The sequence below is a fragment of the Rhea pennata genome, chromosome 9, assembly GCF_028389875.1.
Source record: "Rhea pennata isolate bPtePen1 chromosome 9, bPtePen1.pri, whole genome shotgun sequence".
Classification (NCBI taxonomy): domain Eukaryota; kingdom Metazoa; phylum Chordata; class Aves; order Rheiformes; family Rheidae; genus Rhea; species Rhea pennata.
The window spans coordinates 19,089,792-19,107,150 of NC_084671.1; the positions used below are offsets into that span (position 1 = coordinate 19,089,792).

The 17,359-nt window shown below is 37.4% G+C and overlaps 1 protein-coding gene across 4 annotated transcripts in view; it reads right to left on the reverse strand.

Moving 5' to 3' along the window:
- RHBDD1 (rhomboid domain containing 1) overlaps positions 1–16,780 on the reverse strand; it is a 46,578-nt gene extending 29,798 nt beyond the window's left edge. For 2 of the 4 annotated variants that reach the window (XM_062583121.1, XM_062583124.1), the window contains exons 1-3: positions 16,721–16,780; positions 9,414–9,931; positions 7,076–7,208 (exon numbers count right to left, since the gene is read on the reverse strand). In XM_062583121.1, coding sequence (XP_062439105.1) covers positions 7,076–7,208; positions 9,414–9,846 — 566 coding nt within the window. In that variant the 5' untranslated portion in view covers positions 9,847–9,931; positions 16,721–16,780. The other 2 variants (XM_062583122.1, XM_062583123.1) reach the window with 2 other exon arrangements.
- Between the last annotated feature and the right edge of the window lie 579 nt (positions 16,781–17,359).

A 17,359-nucleotide genomic window follows, 5' to 3' on the forward strand; every position in this document is an offset into this window, starting at 1 on the left:
TCTCCAGAGGGTCCCTTCCAACCTCAACCATGCTGTGATTCTGTGAACAGACTGCCTGGAGAAACTGGAGGTGTCTCCATTAGAAACATGGAGAGGTGTCCCCGATTCTGCTGGCTTAAGGGCTCACATTTGCCCCTACTTAGCAAGGGAAGATGAGAGGGCTACTAAGGCCCTACAAAGAAGAACTAGAGTTTGATACAGTGATTATTTTTAAAAGCATATTAGTCTCTATATTGATAATTGTATATTATGTACATGTAATTGTTTGTACTCCTCAAGTTATTACTTAAGGCATTCATTCTGATACAATAGGGAATTCATATTCATAAATTCAGTATTTTGATACATAAGAAAACTACATAAAAAACTGTTTCACACATGCAATTAACATTCACACATGCAATTAACATTCTTCTTCCATATACCCTAGTCTGAAGTGGATACTCCTATTTCCAACTTAAATATATTTGAACCCATAATCCCCCAGAATATTTCAATGTCAATCTTCTTGACATTTTACTACATTTTACAGTGATTTTTAATTTTCAGTAGATTGCCTTTAAAAAAAATTTGCATAATGGACTTCTTGCCTATCAGGCTATATGAGTTTTATTTGGCTAACATTAAAGTTAATTGCAAAACTACAATTGTTTTCAAAAGGCAGGATTATATGCAAATTCTAGAACTAAATGCCCAAATATAGTTTACAAAAAGCACAAAAGAAATTCTGTATGAAGAAGTTTTGTTCAATCACATATTATCAAGTCTCCTTTCATTTGCATTGCAAATTTCACCACCTTTCTTGTCTCATCCAGAAAATGGAAGTTACGCTGATTTTCTACTTTGTATACAGTAAAATAACCCCAGTTATAATTAAAAACCTTTATATTAGCCATAAAACAACACCCATTATCAAAAGATTCAAAAATAGATTTTCTTACACTATTCTTGAGAACAACACCTTAACTTCAGTGTATATTTGTATATACAAAAACCTGGCTTATTTTTTGGATTGACTAACAAAAAAGTGTCTTCCTGATTACAACAACATAATAACCTACTGCTTTTTTTCCCTGATGGCTAATAAAGAAAAATTGATAATTATTTTTTTCACAGTACAATTTTTGGTTTGCACAATACAAACTAGCTTTTTCAGTGGGAATAAAATCAGAGTTCTTGACTTTTAAAATTGCATAATTTTTCTCTAAATGTCAGTGAACATTATCAACGTTAACTATTTTTCTCTCTGGTAAAAAGAAATTCAAATGATATCACGTTTAATTTTTGTTTAAAAATGTAGATATCCCCAGAGATCTTGTTTGTCTCAACCATTCACTTCATACTAACAATAATTATGCAATATGTCTAAATACTATTTCCTGAAGACATTTGCCATCAGGCTGATATACACATTATTAAAAAAAATCTCCCAAACAGAATTAAACTTTTTTCATTTGGCTGTGTAATTTTCATAAAAATGGGTATCACTAGAGGAAAAACTATTTGCATGTCATCTGCTTTTCTTGTATTAGAGATCTTGACCCAATGCTTACAGGCCTCTCTTACAGTATTATATTAATTCTTATGCGAACATTCTTCTGGGATTTTTACACTGGTAGTGAATTTTTCCTGCATTGTTTCAAATCTGATATGTCAGTCAGGACACCTGAAACAGCAAACAGCACAAGAAAACCTATATCTGTCATCTAACTTTGATAATTTCTCAGTAACTGTAAACCCAAAAGTCAAATAGCTATCATCCATTATGCACACAATGCTACCACAACACAAAGCCACTTATGTAGCATTGCCAGTAAGTCTTTAATTTAAGCCCTTACTGCAGAATTTTATGACAAGGTCTTATTTCCATGCATCTTCTACTTCAAGGCTATGCTAGAAAGTGCATACTCATTCAGCAAACTAGTAATAGCAAAGTGATATACTGCAAGAATCTAGAGCTATTTATTTTGAAAAACAATGAATTTTCATACAATGGGATCAAATTCACGTGTTTATTTATATACACACTGTTAATTTCCAAATTAAAATCAAGCAGGTAGTCACCTACAATTTACACTCTTTGCTATAAAATTAAATCTTGCTTGGGAAGTAGGCAATGTAGTTAATTTACCAGTGCTGAACATCCTCTCTGAACACAAATTAGAACAAATTAAGTGACCACATGGGAGTGAGGGGGAGGAATGACATGCAATCCATTTTACCCAGTCCTATATAAGAAAGCACCACTGTTTCTTTACTAGCAAGTTTCCTACTTCCAGTTACCTTATTATAAATTGGGAACATAGCTTTTTCTTCTTCCTTTTTTTTTTTTTTTTTTTTTTTTAATGCTGATAGAAGACTGGAAAATGGTTCTCACCATGTAATGCCATTCCTATCAAACCCATTTTCTTTTCTTTTATTCCTGACTATTTATCACATAAATATTCTGCAAGAGGCATTCCACAGAGCACTGTATCTTAAATGCATGAGGTAGAGCTTGAGAGGGGGGCTTTTGATTTTATTTTCAAGCTACTGAGTACATCCTGTTCCCTAACATTAACAATTACTTCAACAGTGATTATCAGACTTCCAATAAAAATTTGTTGAGTATGTTTTTTTTAAATCAGCTGTGCAATGTAACCTATTCTTTTGTACCCTATTAGTCTAGATTGCTTTAAGAATGTCAAGTTAAAAGTCTGGCTAAAGTCAAGACAGATGGCACCTGTAGTTTCTCTCCAAGCCACAAAGCCTTTTACACTGGCACAAAAGGAGTGCCGGAGTTGATTTGCCCTGATCTTTCGTGGCAAATACCTTTCAGTTGCTTACTGCACTTCAATTACTCCTCCACATATTCCTCCATGTAGTAAGCAGCTCAACTGGTCTACAGTTCACCGGCTCCTTCCTCCTTCCAAAAGGCACAATTACTTGCACTTTTCAAACTACCAGAACTGATTTGCTCCAGTGTCCAGAAATAACTCACGAACAGTTCTAACATCCATTCAGCCAGCTCTAAAGAGCAAGCTCTTCAGCACATTTTACTAGCTTCAGCCACTGTAATAAGATCTCCCTGCTTGTTTATTCTGCAAATCTGTTATCAAATGAGAAGTGTTTATTTGACAATATTCTCTTGATGAATTGCAATGACCTAATGATTTCTAAGTAATAAGATTAGTATTAAAGTTCGGTTGTAGTAAAAAGGAAGAACATTAGTGCAGTGATGGTCACCAGATAAAGACTGGTTTCTCAACAGTACATTAAAACTACTGTTCAGCTGCTGCAGATAACAAACAAGCAGCTTAAGACTTAAAGGTGCATGATTTAGATTTGCTTTTTAATTCTTATCATCAGGACTACAGATAGTCTACAACTAAACCAAGAAATGTGAAGGTTATACCATGTTTAAATGTCTCCAAACTCAAATTACACTGCTGTTAAAGCTTCCATTACTGTGATATTATTACGAAAATATGCTAGTACTTCAGGTAAGGGATTCCAGGAAATCTCTAGTCAAAGTGACAGAAGTGTTTGTCAAGCAAAAATAAGCCAATTCATTGATTCAACAGCTGTAACAGTCAAGATGTTACAGCATAAAGAACATTTTCATTCTCCCTCAGTGTTACTTGCTGAATTCAAAGTTGATGAACTTTACCAGTATCAACAGAGCAAGATAACTCATCAATAAAACTGTTCAACAGTAAATATGACTGATAATCGGTGATGACCCAGTGATACCTCTAAACATTAGGCAATGAGCAATTAAAAAACAGACTAAATAGGAAAACAGATGCATATAAAAGGTCACATAAGTATTTAAATATCAGAGCTATAAAAAATATTTGTATTTACATCAGAGACTGACCCAGCCTCTTATATATTACCATAAATATAACTAATACATATACATACACACACACACACACATATTTTACATATAAAATAAAAACAACATTTTAATGAAAAGCTCTGTATTCCTACTCATGACATTTGCCTATTTTGACTATGATTTATTCAGATATTTTGAGGTCCTGTGGATTCTTGGAACCCATGTGAAATGAAGAAAATGATTTTCATCATTGAATCATTATAAGTTATAACTGAACAACACATTTCCAAGTGTTAGCTTATGAGCAATCTGCACCTCTACTGCCAAACGTAGACCTGTCCACAGAATCACAAAGAATCACAGAATTGGTAAGGTTGGAAGGGACCTCTGGAGATCATCTAGTCCAACCCCCCTGCTCAAGCAGGGTCACCTGGAGCATGTTACACAGGGTTGCATCCAGGAGGGCTTTGAATATCTCCAGACAAGGAGACTCCACAACCCCTCTGGGCAACCTATTCAAGTGCTCCATCACTCTCTCAGTGCTCTTGTTCTTTCAAAACTGCAGTAGTTCTTTCTTTTCAAAAAAGGGAAGACCCTGCAAACTGAGAACACTAATAAACATATAAATTAACAAAACTCGATAAAATTGTCTCAAATCAACACTAATCAACATTGCTTATCTAGAAACAGTTACGAAGAGAAATTTAGAACAGAAACTAAAGGCTAGAACTCATCTAGAAAATGGAAACAGTTCAAATAAGACAGATTTTTACATTTTATGGATTATATCATCTTTCACAGATCTGAAAAACTTTCAGACACCTGGAAGCCAATAACTGTTAAAATCTGTCAAAATACAGGTCAAAGAAGAGGCCTAGAGAAACGCCTGCACCAGTTTTCAGAGCTGCAGTCGCAATATCAAAGTTCAGCATTTCTGAATTGCTGGAAAAATAAGATCCTCTACACTTTCATTTTTACCTTTCCATTCTCCCATGATCTTCATTCTTTGTTATTTTTAGCCATCTGGAAAAACAATTTGAAAATAACTATGATGTTCAGCCTCTAATCTAGGCGTGTTGCCTGTGTTGATCTGATAAAAATTTGAATTAATACAGAAACAACCTGAAAGATAAGTGTTTCCTTTAGTAATGAGCACAGGTAAAGCACCTGCATGCTCACCCAATGGATGACTAAAATACCACATGACCAATTCTGGAAAAGGCACTGAGATTAGAAGATAATCTCACGTGACTGTTGTTCCAAAGAAATGTTCCGTTCCAAAGAATGTTATAAAAAGCCAACATCCCAACTTTCTCACTTCATGGAAGAGTAGAAGGAAATGAAATGTGATTTAAAATTTCCCCATAACAAAAGCATAAATGAGAAAGAAAAAAATTAAAAGACACCAGCAAAACCCTAAATGTTCTCTTAGTGCACAAATCAGATTTTCAATACCTTCAGTATTACTTTTAATCCTTCATTGCTTATGGATTCTCAGATGATCCTGTGATACAATAGTCCTCTAAGGTACGCCCAAGCTGAATGTATGTCCTTCTGACAGGACAGAATTCTGCCCCAATTAACTTTGAATAGATAAAAGGTGGATAAGTTCTGCAATCTGACCTACAAAGAAATACCATTTAATCAGACACTTCAAATACTACAACATGCCCTGAACAGGCAGATGAACATGTAATAGCATTGCTCTGAGCGCTACAATTGTTATGGTTCATTTCGAGGCAGTTACTAATTAAACACACCATGTTCTGGGACATGAACTTCTAGAGACTACTTGTTTTCTATTACCTATCATATTGTTTAAGTGCTGTGAAATTGCCCTTAATATCAGGACAGCATGTAACAATCCAGAGGTTCTTTAGACCAAGTAGCAATGTAAGCTCCCACACAAATTGAGAGAGGGTTATTGACTTTATTTCTGTACCTTCTATACACATTTACCCCATCAATGACATTTCTGCAGTAATATAACTGAAACAAACAACAGAATGCAATCACTAACCTCACTTTTTTCTCCATAAATTGGATACGGTATGATATGAGCACAGCTTTATTATAGACTTTATTATAGTTCTTCCACTATTCTCTAATAACAAAATGAACAGGGGTATTTAACACTGTCAAATAAAAAAAACATATGTAGCTAAAACGAGTTTATGCTTTGCAGAAGAATGCATATAATACTGAAAACTTTGGTTTAACACTTGCAGTAATACCATGTAAGAGACCTCTCAGCTCACACTTAAAATTGTGTTTGGAACAGAGAGTACTTCAGTACTGCAGTTCTTTTGTCATTTAACTTGGGATTCCCTGCTGCAGTCAATCAGGCATTAAGTCATAAAAACAATATGAATAGTGCTTAGAATAGGTAATAATTGAACATCTCTTCTCCTTTTCCTGGCCAAAGAACATTACATCCACTATATAATAGTATTTGATAAGAAATATCTCAGTCTCACTCCGTCTCTTTTTTTTAACCTTTCTGAAAAGTGGGAAAATGTGTTTGTAAATTATGATTCAGTAGTTTGTAAATTAGGTGGCTTTGTTTTTCTCAGTTTGGTGACTTTATTTCACACACATTCTCCATTATGGCTGACAGTTATAAAATATTATAACAACAAACTATTTACTTGCAAATGCAACTCCAAAAATCAGCTGCCAAAGAAAAGGAAGGCACTAATCTGACAGGGCTGAGAGGTGGGTAAGCTGTGCTGGCAGAACTGAGCACCAAGAAAAACTGAACAATTTAATCAATAAGCATGCAAGGCAATGAAACTGCACAAAAAGCTGCAGAATACTGGATAATGGTTCTATTAAAAGTCAGAGGAGTGACTGGAACAAATGCATATTTGGGACTAGGAGAGAAATACAAAGCAAACAGTGAAATGCTGTTTTGCTAACAAAGTCCTTTGCATTACAGCTTGTCTCAGGTTAGCTTGTTTTGCTGAATGTGTATGCCTCTTGCCCATCAGCCCTTGTTATCTTTCATAAGCACAGCATTCCTTTTTTTGTTGTTGTTTTGTTTTGTTTTGTTTTTTTGTTTGTTTTGAAGCACAGTCACACTGGAAGGTGCTGAGGGGAAAAAAAAGCAAACTGTATCCTCAACACTTAATTGTAGCCTCAATACTCAATTTGGATAGTAGCCAGGCACTACTCATACCTCATAATTAGTTTTCAAACAATTCAGATACTCCAGATCTCTTCTACTGACTTTGAAGTATTAAATGCACTTACCCTGGGGAAATTAAATGAATTGCCACCAGCTCCACCCAACAAACATATTTATTGGATATCTGCACTCCAAAGACACTGCTGAATCTTCCTGGATTGTAATAGTTGTTAAGAACTTTCAAAGCAAACAAGACTCCTGCAAACAAGAACAAAGTTACATTAAGAGAGAAATACTTGGGCCCAAAAAATAAAGAAATGCCAATGACTTCAAATGAACAACTAAAACTGGAGAACCATGCAGTTTCACAACACCAGGAAGCACACTGTTACATGCCAGAACAGCAGTCCTAAACTCTTTTTTCAGTGATACTTTTCAGTGCCTCTAAAAAAAAAATTACAATGTATACATTTGTATAGCAAAGCCAACTCTAAGTTATTTTTTCATGTACCCAGTGTAGCTACCAAAGTATTCAAAACAATACAAACATAATTTTAAAATGGGAGTTCCAGTTGTACTAAAGCAAAATTAACTATCAAAAAATGTTCTGAGTTGAGAAAAGCCATGACTGAAAACAAGGCAAACAGATGCATTCGTGAAACTGAAGACTAGACTCAAGAATTCTAAATCAATGGAAAATCATCTTACATATACTCCAGAATCACTGCCTTTCTGCAAAGAAAAAAAAAATCACATAAATCACCTTTAATCATAATAAATAACCATTTGTTACTAACTGAATACAACTGTTTTAACATGTAAGTAATAGTTGATATGACAGAATGAGTTCACTTATTTTACTGGAACTTTCAAAATGCTTTGAAAAGGTTACTCTCAAGAAGAAACTGAAAACAACAGTTTGAAAAAATCTGCAAATTTGAAAGTAAAAGATTTGATACAGGAAAAATAGCTGAGTGGAACACGATACAGATAAACTAAATAAAAACATGAAAAAGGTTTTCTCCCTCCACTTCTAACACCATAGGAACTCAAGAGCTATCAAACTCCTCAGCTTACTCTATGATGGAAAGATTCTCATTTATGACCATATCTAATCACAGATACGTGTGTGTGCTCAAACACATATACTCCCTCACATAGACTCACGCTATTTGTTGCCAATAAAACTGTACTTGGTTTAGAAACTATTAATTTAATAGAAGAGAGAAATATTTAAAAGTGGCAGTGTAGTTTAGCAGTTCGCTCTACCCAATCCATCCTTGGCTCACCACACCTTTGTACACTCAGCTTCAAATATTTCAGGTTTAAATGTCCATATCTAGGCCTGTTGTATTGACAGGTTCTCTGGGGAGCAATGAGCTGGTCTGCTTCATCCAATTGTAAAAAGAAAAAAAGAAAAGAAAAAAAAAACAGTATCCAGGCATCCCAAGGCTCTTGAAAGCTGAAAAAATAGATAGGTCATAAATACACATGCAGATGGGCTCTCAAAGAAGGAGTTATTATCAGAAAAATACTCATTTCTTCCTCTTCAACAGCTGTTCCATATATACGTTACTCCCTGCAATGCAAGAGCAATGACATATATGGGAGGATGTTGAAGGTTTATAAAGATCAACTATGGATACTAATTTTGTCAGAGCTGCTTTAATTTACTGCTTCAATAATGGTCAAATGTATGTACATGTAGGCTGCAGTCCAACATATTTCCAAGCCTGGAATACTCAAAGACGCTGCAGAAAGTAAGACACATCAGAACAGGCCACAATGATTAATATTAAATCTGAACTATCTTGTAGAACGTGAAAATTAAAATCCAATTAGTTATTCTCTAAGCTGACAAAATCTGACTTTCTGTCCTCTGTACAAGTGGCTCAGTAGATTATAGACTTATTCATAATAAGATAATAAGCAATGCTACTTTTCCCCTTGATTTCAGGCTTCCTTAAAGAGGAAGAGTTCACTCACTACAAACCTTTAACCTCTCAAATAAGAGGTCAAGACCATGGTAGGTGCCCATATTAAAAAGCACAGCTAATACCAGAAAAGATGGTCAGAAATAATAATTCTAGTGAAGTGATAGGGTTTTTCAGAACCTACCTAAGCAACATTTACACCAGGAAAATAGTTTGCATTGAAAATGAGAAGTGTACAAACTTATAGCAGTCAGTGGCACTAAACAAGAAACATGATTCTACTGGGGTGATGATATTTTTCGTGTTCTCAGATAAAGACACTGGTCACAAGCATATGAAATCAACCACATGAACATACCAGAACATATGCTTTAATTTAAAAAGAAAAAAGGTAGCTTTACTGACGTAGCTTCTATATACATACACACAGATGCATACATCTCCATTTTCTACATTCAACAAGTATGACTATACAGTATCTAAAAATATTAATTTCATAGAAGTAAATTGCATCAACTGTGCGTCTTACCTGAAAAACCTACAGCACAACTCATTTTATATGTAGGGTCATCCAGAATTTCTGCAAGCATGTATTCCAGTACCATATAAACAACTCCAACAAGCACTGAAAATATTGCAATTATATATGCAAGCCAAATGCTTCCAAGCTTTCTTTCCAACATTATCCCCTTCCAAAGCATGGAAACCATGTTAAAATATAAATGCCAGTCATCTGCATGGTGGAAAGGTGAAAGCAGTAAACGCTGCCAATTCTTTCTGTAGAAGCTTTCATTTACACTGATACACACTTCAGATAGTGGCCCCAGTGGATTCAAAAAGAGAAAAATATTCAGTGCAAGTATCCCAAGTGTAACAGGAGGAATGTTCTGAAATCCAACTTGATAAATTTCATAAAACAGCAAAAGCAATCCAGCACTGACTCCTCTCTGCCTTCGCTGCATTGTCACTTCTTACTCAAAGAAACCTGATGTTTATTTCATTCCTAGTCTTCTCTTTGAATTCAAAACCATATAAGTTTGGGAAATTCTGAAAGAAAATAAGAGATAAAAGACATTATATATTTTTATATATGTGTGTGTGTATACATATATATGTTTTTTCTCTTTAATGAGGATTAACCATAGGGGTGCTTCCAAATTCATCAATACTTTTTTAACATAGTTTGTACAATTTTAACTAGCTGAGACAAACATCTTCCTTAATCAGAACAAAAAATTAAATAAGATTATTACAATTCTTAAATTGGCATGAGACACAAATAAGAGATTTATACAGATAATCCAGACAAGTATCATGATAAAAAGGAGTCTGTAACCTCTCTGATGCCCCTGAACAGGTTTCATTTCATCTACAAGATTTCTGGGTGTTCTAGACACGTTCGCATTGTCTTCCTGACTCACTCACAACCAATGAAACTTTCAGAAATTGAACTGATTTAAACAAACAAAAAACCACTTCTCTGGAGCCTCTGTTTTCATGCATCCCATTTTGGCTACATATATCATTTTTTCATGACATTTCTTTCCACCTTTTCCAAATATTCAGAACAAACTAAGAATGAAAATTAAGACTTACTATTTCAAGTAGTAACAGAGAAACAGTGAAGTATTCCTAACAATAAGCTTTGAAAATATGATTGCTTTCCCAGTGACCAGAATTCATATTTTAGCTTAAAAGCATAGAACAGGGAAAATGCTTCTAGTATACAAACTAGCACTCAGTTTTCATTACCATTGCAAACTGATTACCATCACCTCTGCAGGTGATTCTTTTTTACCTCCAGACTTGTGTCTAGCTCCAAAACTACGTGCATTCAGAAAACACTTGCTTACCAATTTTGCTCTTCATTTTTTGTGCGGCCTACTCCAGTTTCTGCAAGATCAACTCAGATTTGCCTGACAGCAAGTGATCTACCATGCAGAGCAGATCACCAGCTCGGCCAACTGAGGGCACCATTTAATCTCTGGTATGAGTACAGAAATGACTAACATTCGAAAGAACCTGTGCGTTCACCTCCTTAGATGCACAGCCTTTCTATAGTGGGTCAGACCATGAGCCAGCCATTGCTACATGTCCACGGCTCATATTCTTCCTGATTCAATTCAGAGCTGAGCTAAAGTGAAATGTCAAGAACATATGATGAAGGATTAACCAACCTAGCTGAATGGAATCGATGCTTAAGCAGTCTGAGATCTCCAGAGCAGTAATGCTTTTCAAGGTTTGCCAGCCTGAAATAATACCAATTTCAGAACCAATAATAACAAGATTCTGATGTGGTTATCCCCATAACCAGATCCCACATTAAAAAACAAAACAAAACAAACATTTTCCCTATGTTTCTCTCTCCCTGCTCTGAGTTGTTCTCATCAAAAAAGCTTCTGATTGCCCCAACATATAAAGACAAAGTAAAAGCATGAGGAGAGATCTACAAGATCTACTTTAGAGAGGGTGGATTATTTCTTCCCCTACTTCGTCTGAAGGAAATAAGACAGTGATACATTCTTTCATTTCCTCAGCAAACATCTTTATCTCAGATAAATAAGCAACACATGCAGCAATCTGATTTTTCTGGAAGAGAGCAAAAAGAAATGAAACAATTAGAGAACAACAGCTCAAGATCCGAAGTTTAACATTCTACATTATGTCTACCAGGATTTACTAAATTTTGCCTTTCTAGTCGGTATTATGTTATTGTATTATGTATTATAAGTTACATGCAGACAGTTGGTATGCTTGAAAATACTTTATTACACATTTTTCTTTATGTATCCAGAGTATAATTAATAAATTGATGGAGTTGCACCACACAAGGTAAGCAAACACATGGAAAAGAGGAAAATCACCTCAGAATTAGGTTGTCCTTTAACAGTAGAAGTGATTGTGAGAGCTACACAGTTGTGCACCTGAAAAGATCAACCACAGCTAAACATAAACAAAAGCAGCATATACCTCCGTATCAGTTTATACATCTAAGTAGTAGCATTAATTATGTTTTTCTGTTCTCTAGATTGCTCCTTAAATTGCACTTATCCTTATTACAGTCCTTTAAGAGAAGAAAAAGCTGCTGGCATTCTCAAAATAACAAAGGGAAGGGGCTTTATACTAGGCCTGCTGACCACACTGCTGAAAGTACACTGGTACCTTTAAAAACAAGTTTTTAACAAGTAAATAAGTAAAAACAAATATGAGAATGTTAGAAATATGAAAATGTTAGAATATTCAACACCACTTAAACCTGAGCTGTGTGAAAACCCCAAAATCTTGCCATACCATGCTGTCCAGATTGCCAAATTATACCTAGCCTCACTTATTAAAGGATCTTCCTTTTTTTTTTTTTTTTTTTTTTTGGGGGGGGGGGGGAATACTCTAACTCCCATTTAAAATACTTTTAACATATGCACGCCTAGGAAAAGGAACCCTCACATAGCCCATGTCTATACAGCAGTCATGCAACAGAGATGAGTGGGAATGCTCTACCACGATTACAGTAATGCTATGTATTATAAGCATTATAAAGCTATGCATTGGAAGCAATCAAAAATGTCAGCCAAAACATACTATGTGTTCCATTAGAAAGGAAAAATATATAAGAAAGAAAACAAATTGGTTATTTGAGAGCCTTCTGGAATGCAATTCATTTTAAACATATAGTGCTTTCAACTGTTTGAACATTCTTCCTCACCCTCTACCCTGTTTATTAAAAGTCTAATGAGACTTGAAACAATGAAGTACTTATTCCTTTTTCTTTTTAAAAAACTTGCCACACACTTCAAAATGTACAAATTTCCAGAACAGACTTGAAATGGACATTTGTCCTACATCTAGGCTGCCACGTGTCCACATTTTTTGTCACCTACTCAAGATAAATGTCTGAACTAAACATTCTCGGAATTTATTTGTTTTGTACTAACCAAGTGCAAAGCATTTAAATTTTTATTTTTACTGTGACAACCCCCTCCACTTGCTTGGCAACCATCAAATATTATGACTTCATATTACTGACAGATCATGTAATAAAGTAAATATTTTAGTAAATATCAGTTGAAATGAAATGTTATACTGTCTTTTCCTATAGCTATAATTTGAAGCAAGTGGAAAAGAGTCCCCAGATGCCCCTGTTCTTCCCCCCCCCCCAAATGGATAGAACAACCTTGGCAGTTCCAGAGTACCTTGGCATAAAATTTTGATTCATGTTTTTGTGAAGTGAAATCTGATCCACTGCCCTTCATCTCAAAAAAAAAGAAAAAAAAGAAAAAGAAAAAAGTTATACTGTGATGTAGACACAGAGATGTAGAGAGAGAAATATAACACCTCATTTCCATCCATTCTAAACGTAGTCATGATCTGCAGATTCTGCTTTTATCTGTATGGTAGATCCTGATCTTGAAAAGATCTGTCACCAATCTTCAATACAGAACTGTCAGGGGTTTACAAAGTTGCCTTGTAAAAATAATTTGTAATGGAGGCACCTTAGCATTACAGAATATATATATATATATATATATATATATATACAGAAAGATAAAATCCCAGTTTTACTGTTACAGTTCAGACGAGCATGCTTTTGAAGTGTATCTCTCCATTGCCCCTGCAAAATTCACTGAGGTTCACATTGCAGAGTGACCTCAGCATGTGTGAACTCGTCCCCTTCCAGGTGAAAGTAAACCAGGAATAAGTCTTTCAGTTTACACACAGTCAACTTTGTTGGCAAGTTTTAATTGAGCGGGTTTACCATTGATTCTAGCTGGCATGGTAGTGGGGCAGTTTCTTAGAACTGAAAGACTGTTCAGAGAGTCAGACTGACCTCTCCCAGAATTTAACATTTTCGGGTTGAGTCTCCCTATAGTGCTCCTTGCTACGACTTTACTGTCATAGTAGCTGACTGGGTAATTTGAAGCCTTAAGTTAGAAACGAATGCCATATAGGAAACGAAAGCAGAGAGATATAGTGAACTTAAGCACATTTTAAATATAATTGCAGATAACGTCTGCAGTTCAGACACCAGCTGGGCTTATAGGTAGTATCACCCATTACAGGCAAGTCACAAATTAGATATCACCCAGCAGTGACTTCTAAGCAGCTAAAATCTAATCACAACTAGCAATCTCAAATTGCATGTAGGAAATGACAAAAGGAGAAACAACAAAACAAAAAGAATTTGCTACTCCTGTAGTAGCAATATGAGAAAGATTATTTGCTCTAACAAAGTCTTTAAAACCTCTTCAGTTTGTGAAAATCAAAGTAATAATTACTAATCTCCCTACAATGTAGACTATGAAATTATTCAGAATATCTATATTATATGACTAACCTGCCACTGAACTTATTCCTCCCTGATCTTTCAGTCTATTACCTTTGATAGGTAACAACTGTGGAAATAATTTGCCCATGTGCCTCAGCCAAGGTGTCATACATGTTTAAAAGGATTTACTGGTAATACTAACACTACTAATGCTCCCTTTTTCCTCCTCTAGAGAGAGTGGTCACATCAGTCTTTTCATAGTGCAATATAAATCAGCTCCTGGAATGGAACAACCTAATATAAAACCCTCTCTTGAGTATAGCTTATTCTGTTCAAGAAGCTGATTATAAATGCACCATCAAAAAGAATACTTTTTGCTTATATGAGTTACATGTAACAGAAATACAATTGCCATTGCTACAATTCTGCTACAATTGCCAAATCAGTTAAGATATTTTAGTGCAGAGTAGGCAGAAAAAGCAGGAATAAAAAAACTAAGTCTTTACATTTCAACAATTCCCCTTAAAAAATATGAGTTTTCTCTTTATTAGAAAAAACTGTACAGGATCTATACAGGATCCACACAACAGCAATGTTACTATTGGTTTTGCTGCTTAGAAAACTTAAAAGCAACAGTTTTCTTTGCACATCTAAATTTATATGCCACATACGATCAAACAGATAAAGCATTTCCAATGTAGCTAGAAAGACAAACAAGAAGTCAATAAGTAATTTCTTTCTTTGAAGCATCACCTCTTGCTGAATCTCCGCAGTCAGAACTATATACTATAATAATATCATTATTAGAGTTGACATATTAAGTTTCTTCCCAGTTTTAGGGGGTCAAAGTGGCACGACAAGGTTTAATACATATTTTTACCATCCTTCTCTCATAAGATAATAAATAATAATTAGCAGCTGTCTTTCAAAACGCTAGGATGCATCTACACATATACAGCTGAAGTTAAACAAAATAATCACAAAACCTTATAGCTCTGTCACTGTACTGGTAAAGGTAGGGTGGTGTCACATTTGTAACGAAAATAATTGTGTCAGAACAAAAACAGACTGCAGGTTAGGTCACTTTTTTTTTTTTTTTTTTTTTTTTTTTTTTAAAACTTTAATGTTACTTAACTACTTTAGAGTCAGAATGTCTTCCCCCCCCCCACACACACTTGACTGCAATATTCACACTACTAGAATCCTAAATTGGATAGTTACACCAGAAAGGCTTTACTCCTTTATTTATCTCAAGAACTTCATAATGCAATTAAAACGAAACCATGCTTCTCCGACTCCACTTTGCAAGTGTGAAGCATAAGGGCTCTGTGAATTCAACATTCCTTAGCTTTCAGTATTTTGAGGGAAAATTTGTCTGCAGTCTTATATGGGAAGGGAAGAACAATTAGCTTACTTTCCAATCAATTTTAGATCATAGTGGCAAACTACACAAACAGTTGATAAACATACACTTCCTAATATTAGTATTATGCCCACTCTTCTCAGGACCACAAACGTTGTTGAAATAACCAAGCACAGCACCCAGAAGCATGCTAAGTCAGGAAGGTAAATCAACTCAGACATCATTAAACACATTTATATATGTCTGAATTATGCAAATTGACTATACAAATATAAAACACCACCCAGATCTGCAGACTCATTTATCTACCTCCTTGTCACTGCTTCTCCTTTGATAGGGGTGCAAGATATTTGCAGGCTATCAAATATTATTTCAAGAAAGGAAGGGAATTAATATAATTATGATTAATAAAAAGATAGGAAAAAACATCAGTTTCCATATGTAATCTGTAAAAATACCTTTTGTCTACTTCAAGTAAACAAAATAAACAGCAATTTTGAAGCCACACAGCTCTAAGGAGCACCAGCACGTCCTAAGGAGTCACCACATTTAAAACGCGTTTGCGGCAGCTTCCTGACAAAACGAGGGTATCTCGGGGTGGTGCTTTGGGAACCAGCACTCTCACGTCCCCACCAGCACCACAGACTTCCTGAACAGGCCACTCTATACTTTTTCAGGAACTCTTTTCTTTTTTCTGCCACCTGAAAAGCGTTTCAAAGAGCAAAATCCCCCAAAAACTGAGGGTGAAGCGCTAAGACTTTGGCAAGTACGTCGAACATCAGGTATTTCTGTAACTTCTGAAAGTCGCTTCTTTTCCGTCGAGGTTGACCTGCTACCCTGCATCCAAAACGGCCGAAAGGCCAGGCCTGAGGGGGGAGGAGGGGGCAGCCTACTACAAGCTCGTTGCAGGGGGCCTGCGGCCTCCAGGCCGCCTTCCCGCCGCCGCACCTGCCCCGGCAGCAGCCCCCTTCCCTCGGGGCCCTTGGGAGGGCGGGGGCCGCCGGGCGCGACGCCGCACGCAGGGCGGCGCCTCCGGGGCCGCGCTGCGCGGCTCGTCTCGGCCCGGCCGGGCCAGCGGAACACGCGGGAGCGCGGGCGGCCGGGAGCGGAGCGGCCGGGAGCGGGGCACCGCCGCGCCGCCATCTCCCGGCCCCGCTCGCGGCCCCGCGGCGCGCGCGCCCCCTCCCCCCGTCCCTCCCCCCCCACTCACGTTCTCCAGCGCGCGCGCGCCCGGCAACGGCAGCCCTGTGGCTGCGACACGTGACCCAACGGCCACTCAGCGGCGAGGGAGGCGGGGTCGGCCCCGCCCGCTGCTCGCAGAGCGCGGGGGGCGGGGGGGGCGGAGCGCTGCCGTTACCCCGCTCAGCGGCGGGCGGCGGCCCGGTCTGCGCCATGTCCGCGGGCGGGGCAGCGGCCCGCGCCTGCGCGGGCGGTACCGCAGTGCGGGCCGCGGGGAGGTGGCGGGGCGAATGCCGATGAGGTAGGGCCGGCGGGAGGCGCGGGAAGGAGGAGCGAGGCCCCTCACGCAGCCCGGCTGCGGCGGCCCGGGGCTGCGGGGAGAGGCGCCGCGCCGCAGGGCCGCCTGCTCTGGAGGAGTCGGTGTGATCCGCCCCGGGCTGCTGCCGTGCGGCTCGGAGGCGCCGCTCCACAGCGGGCTGAGCCTGCTGCTCGCACGCATCGGGTTTAATTCTTGGCGGCTGTCTGAGCAAACGCTGTGGGATACAATGATAAACCAACTTTAAATTTAATATCACGATTTTTGCGGGTATATTTCGACCATTTAAGAGACTTAATAACGTAAGCAGGAAATGCGGTTTTCTTTTCCAGCTATGAAGAAAAAGGCTTCTTG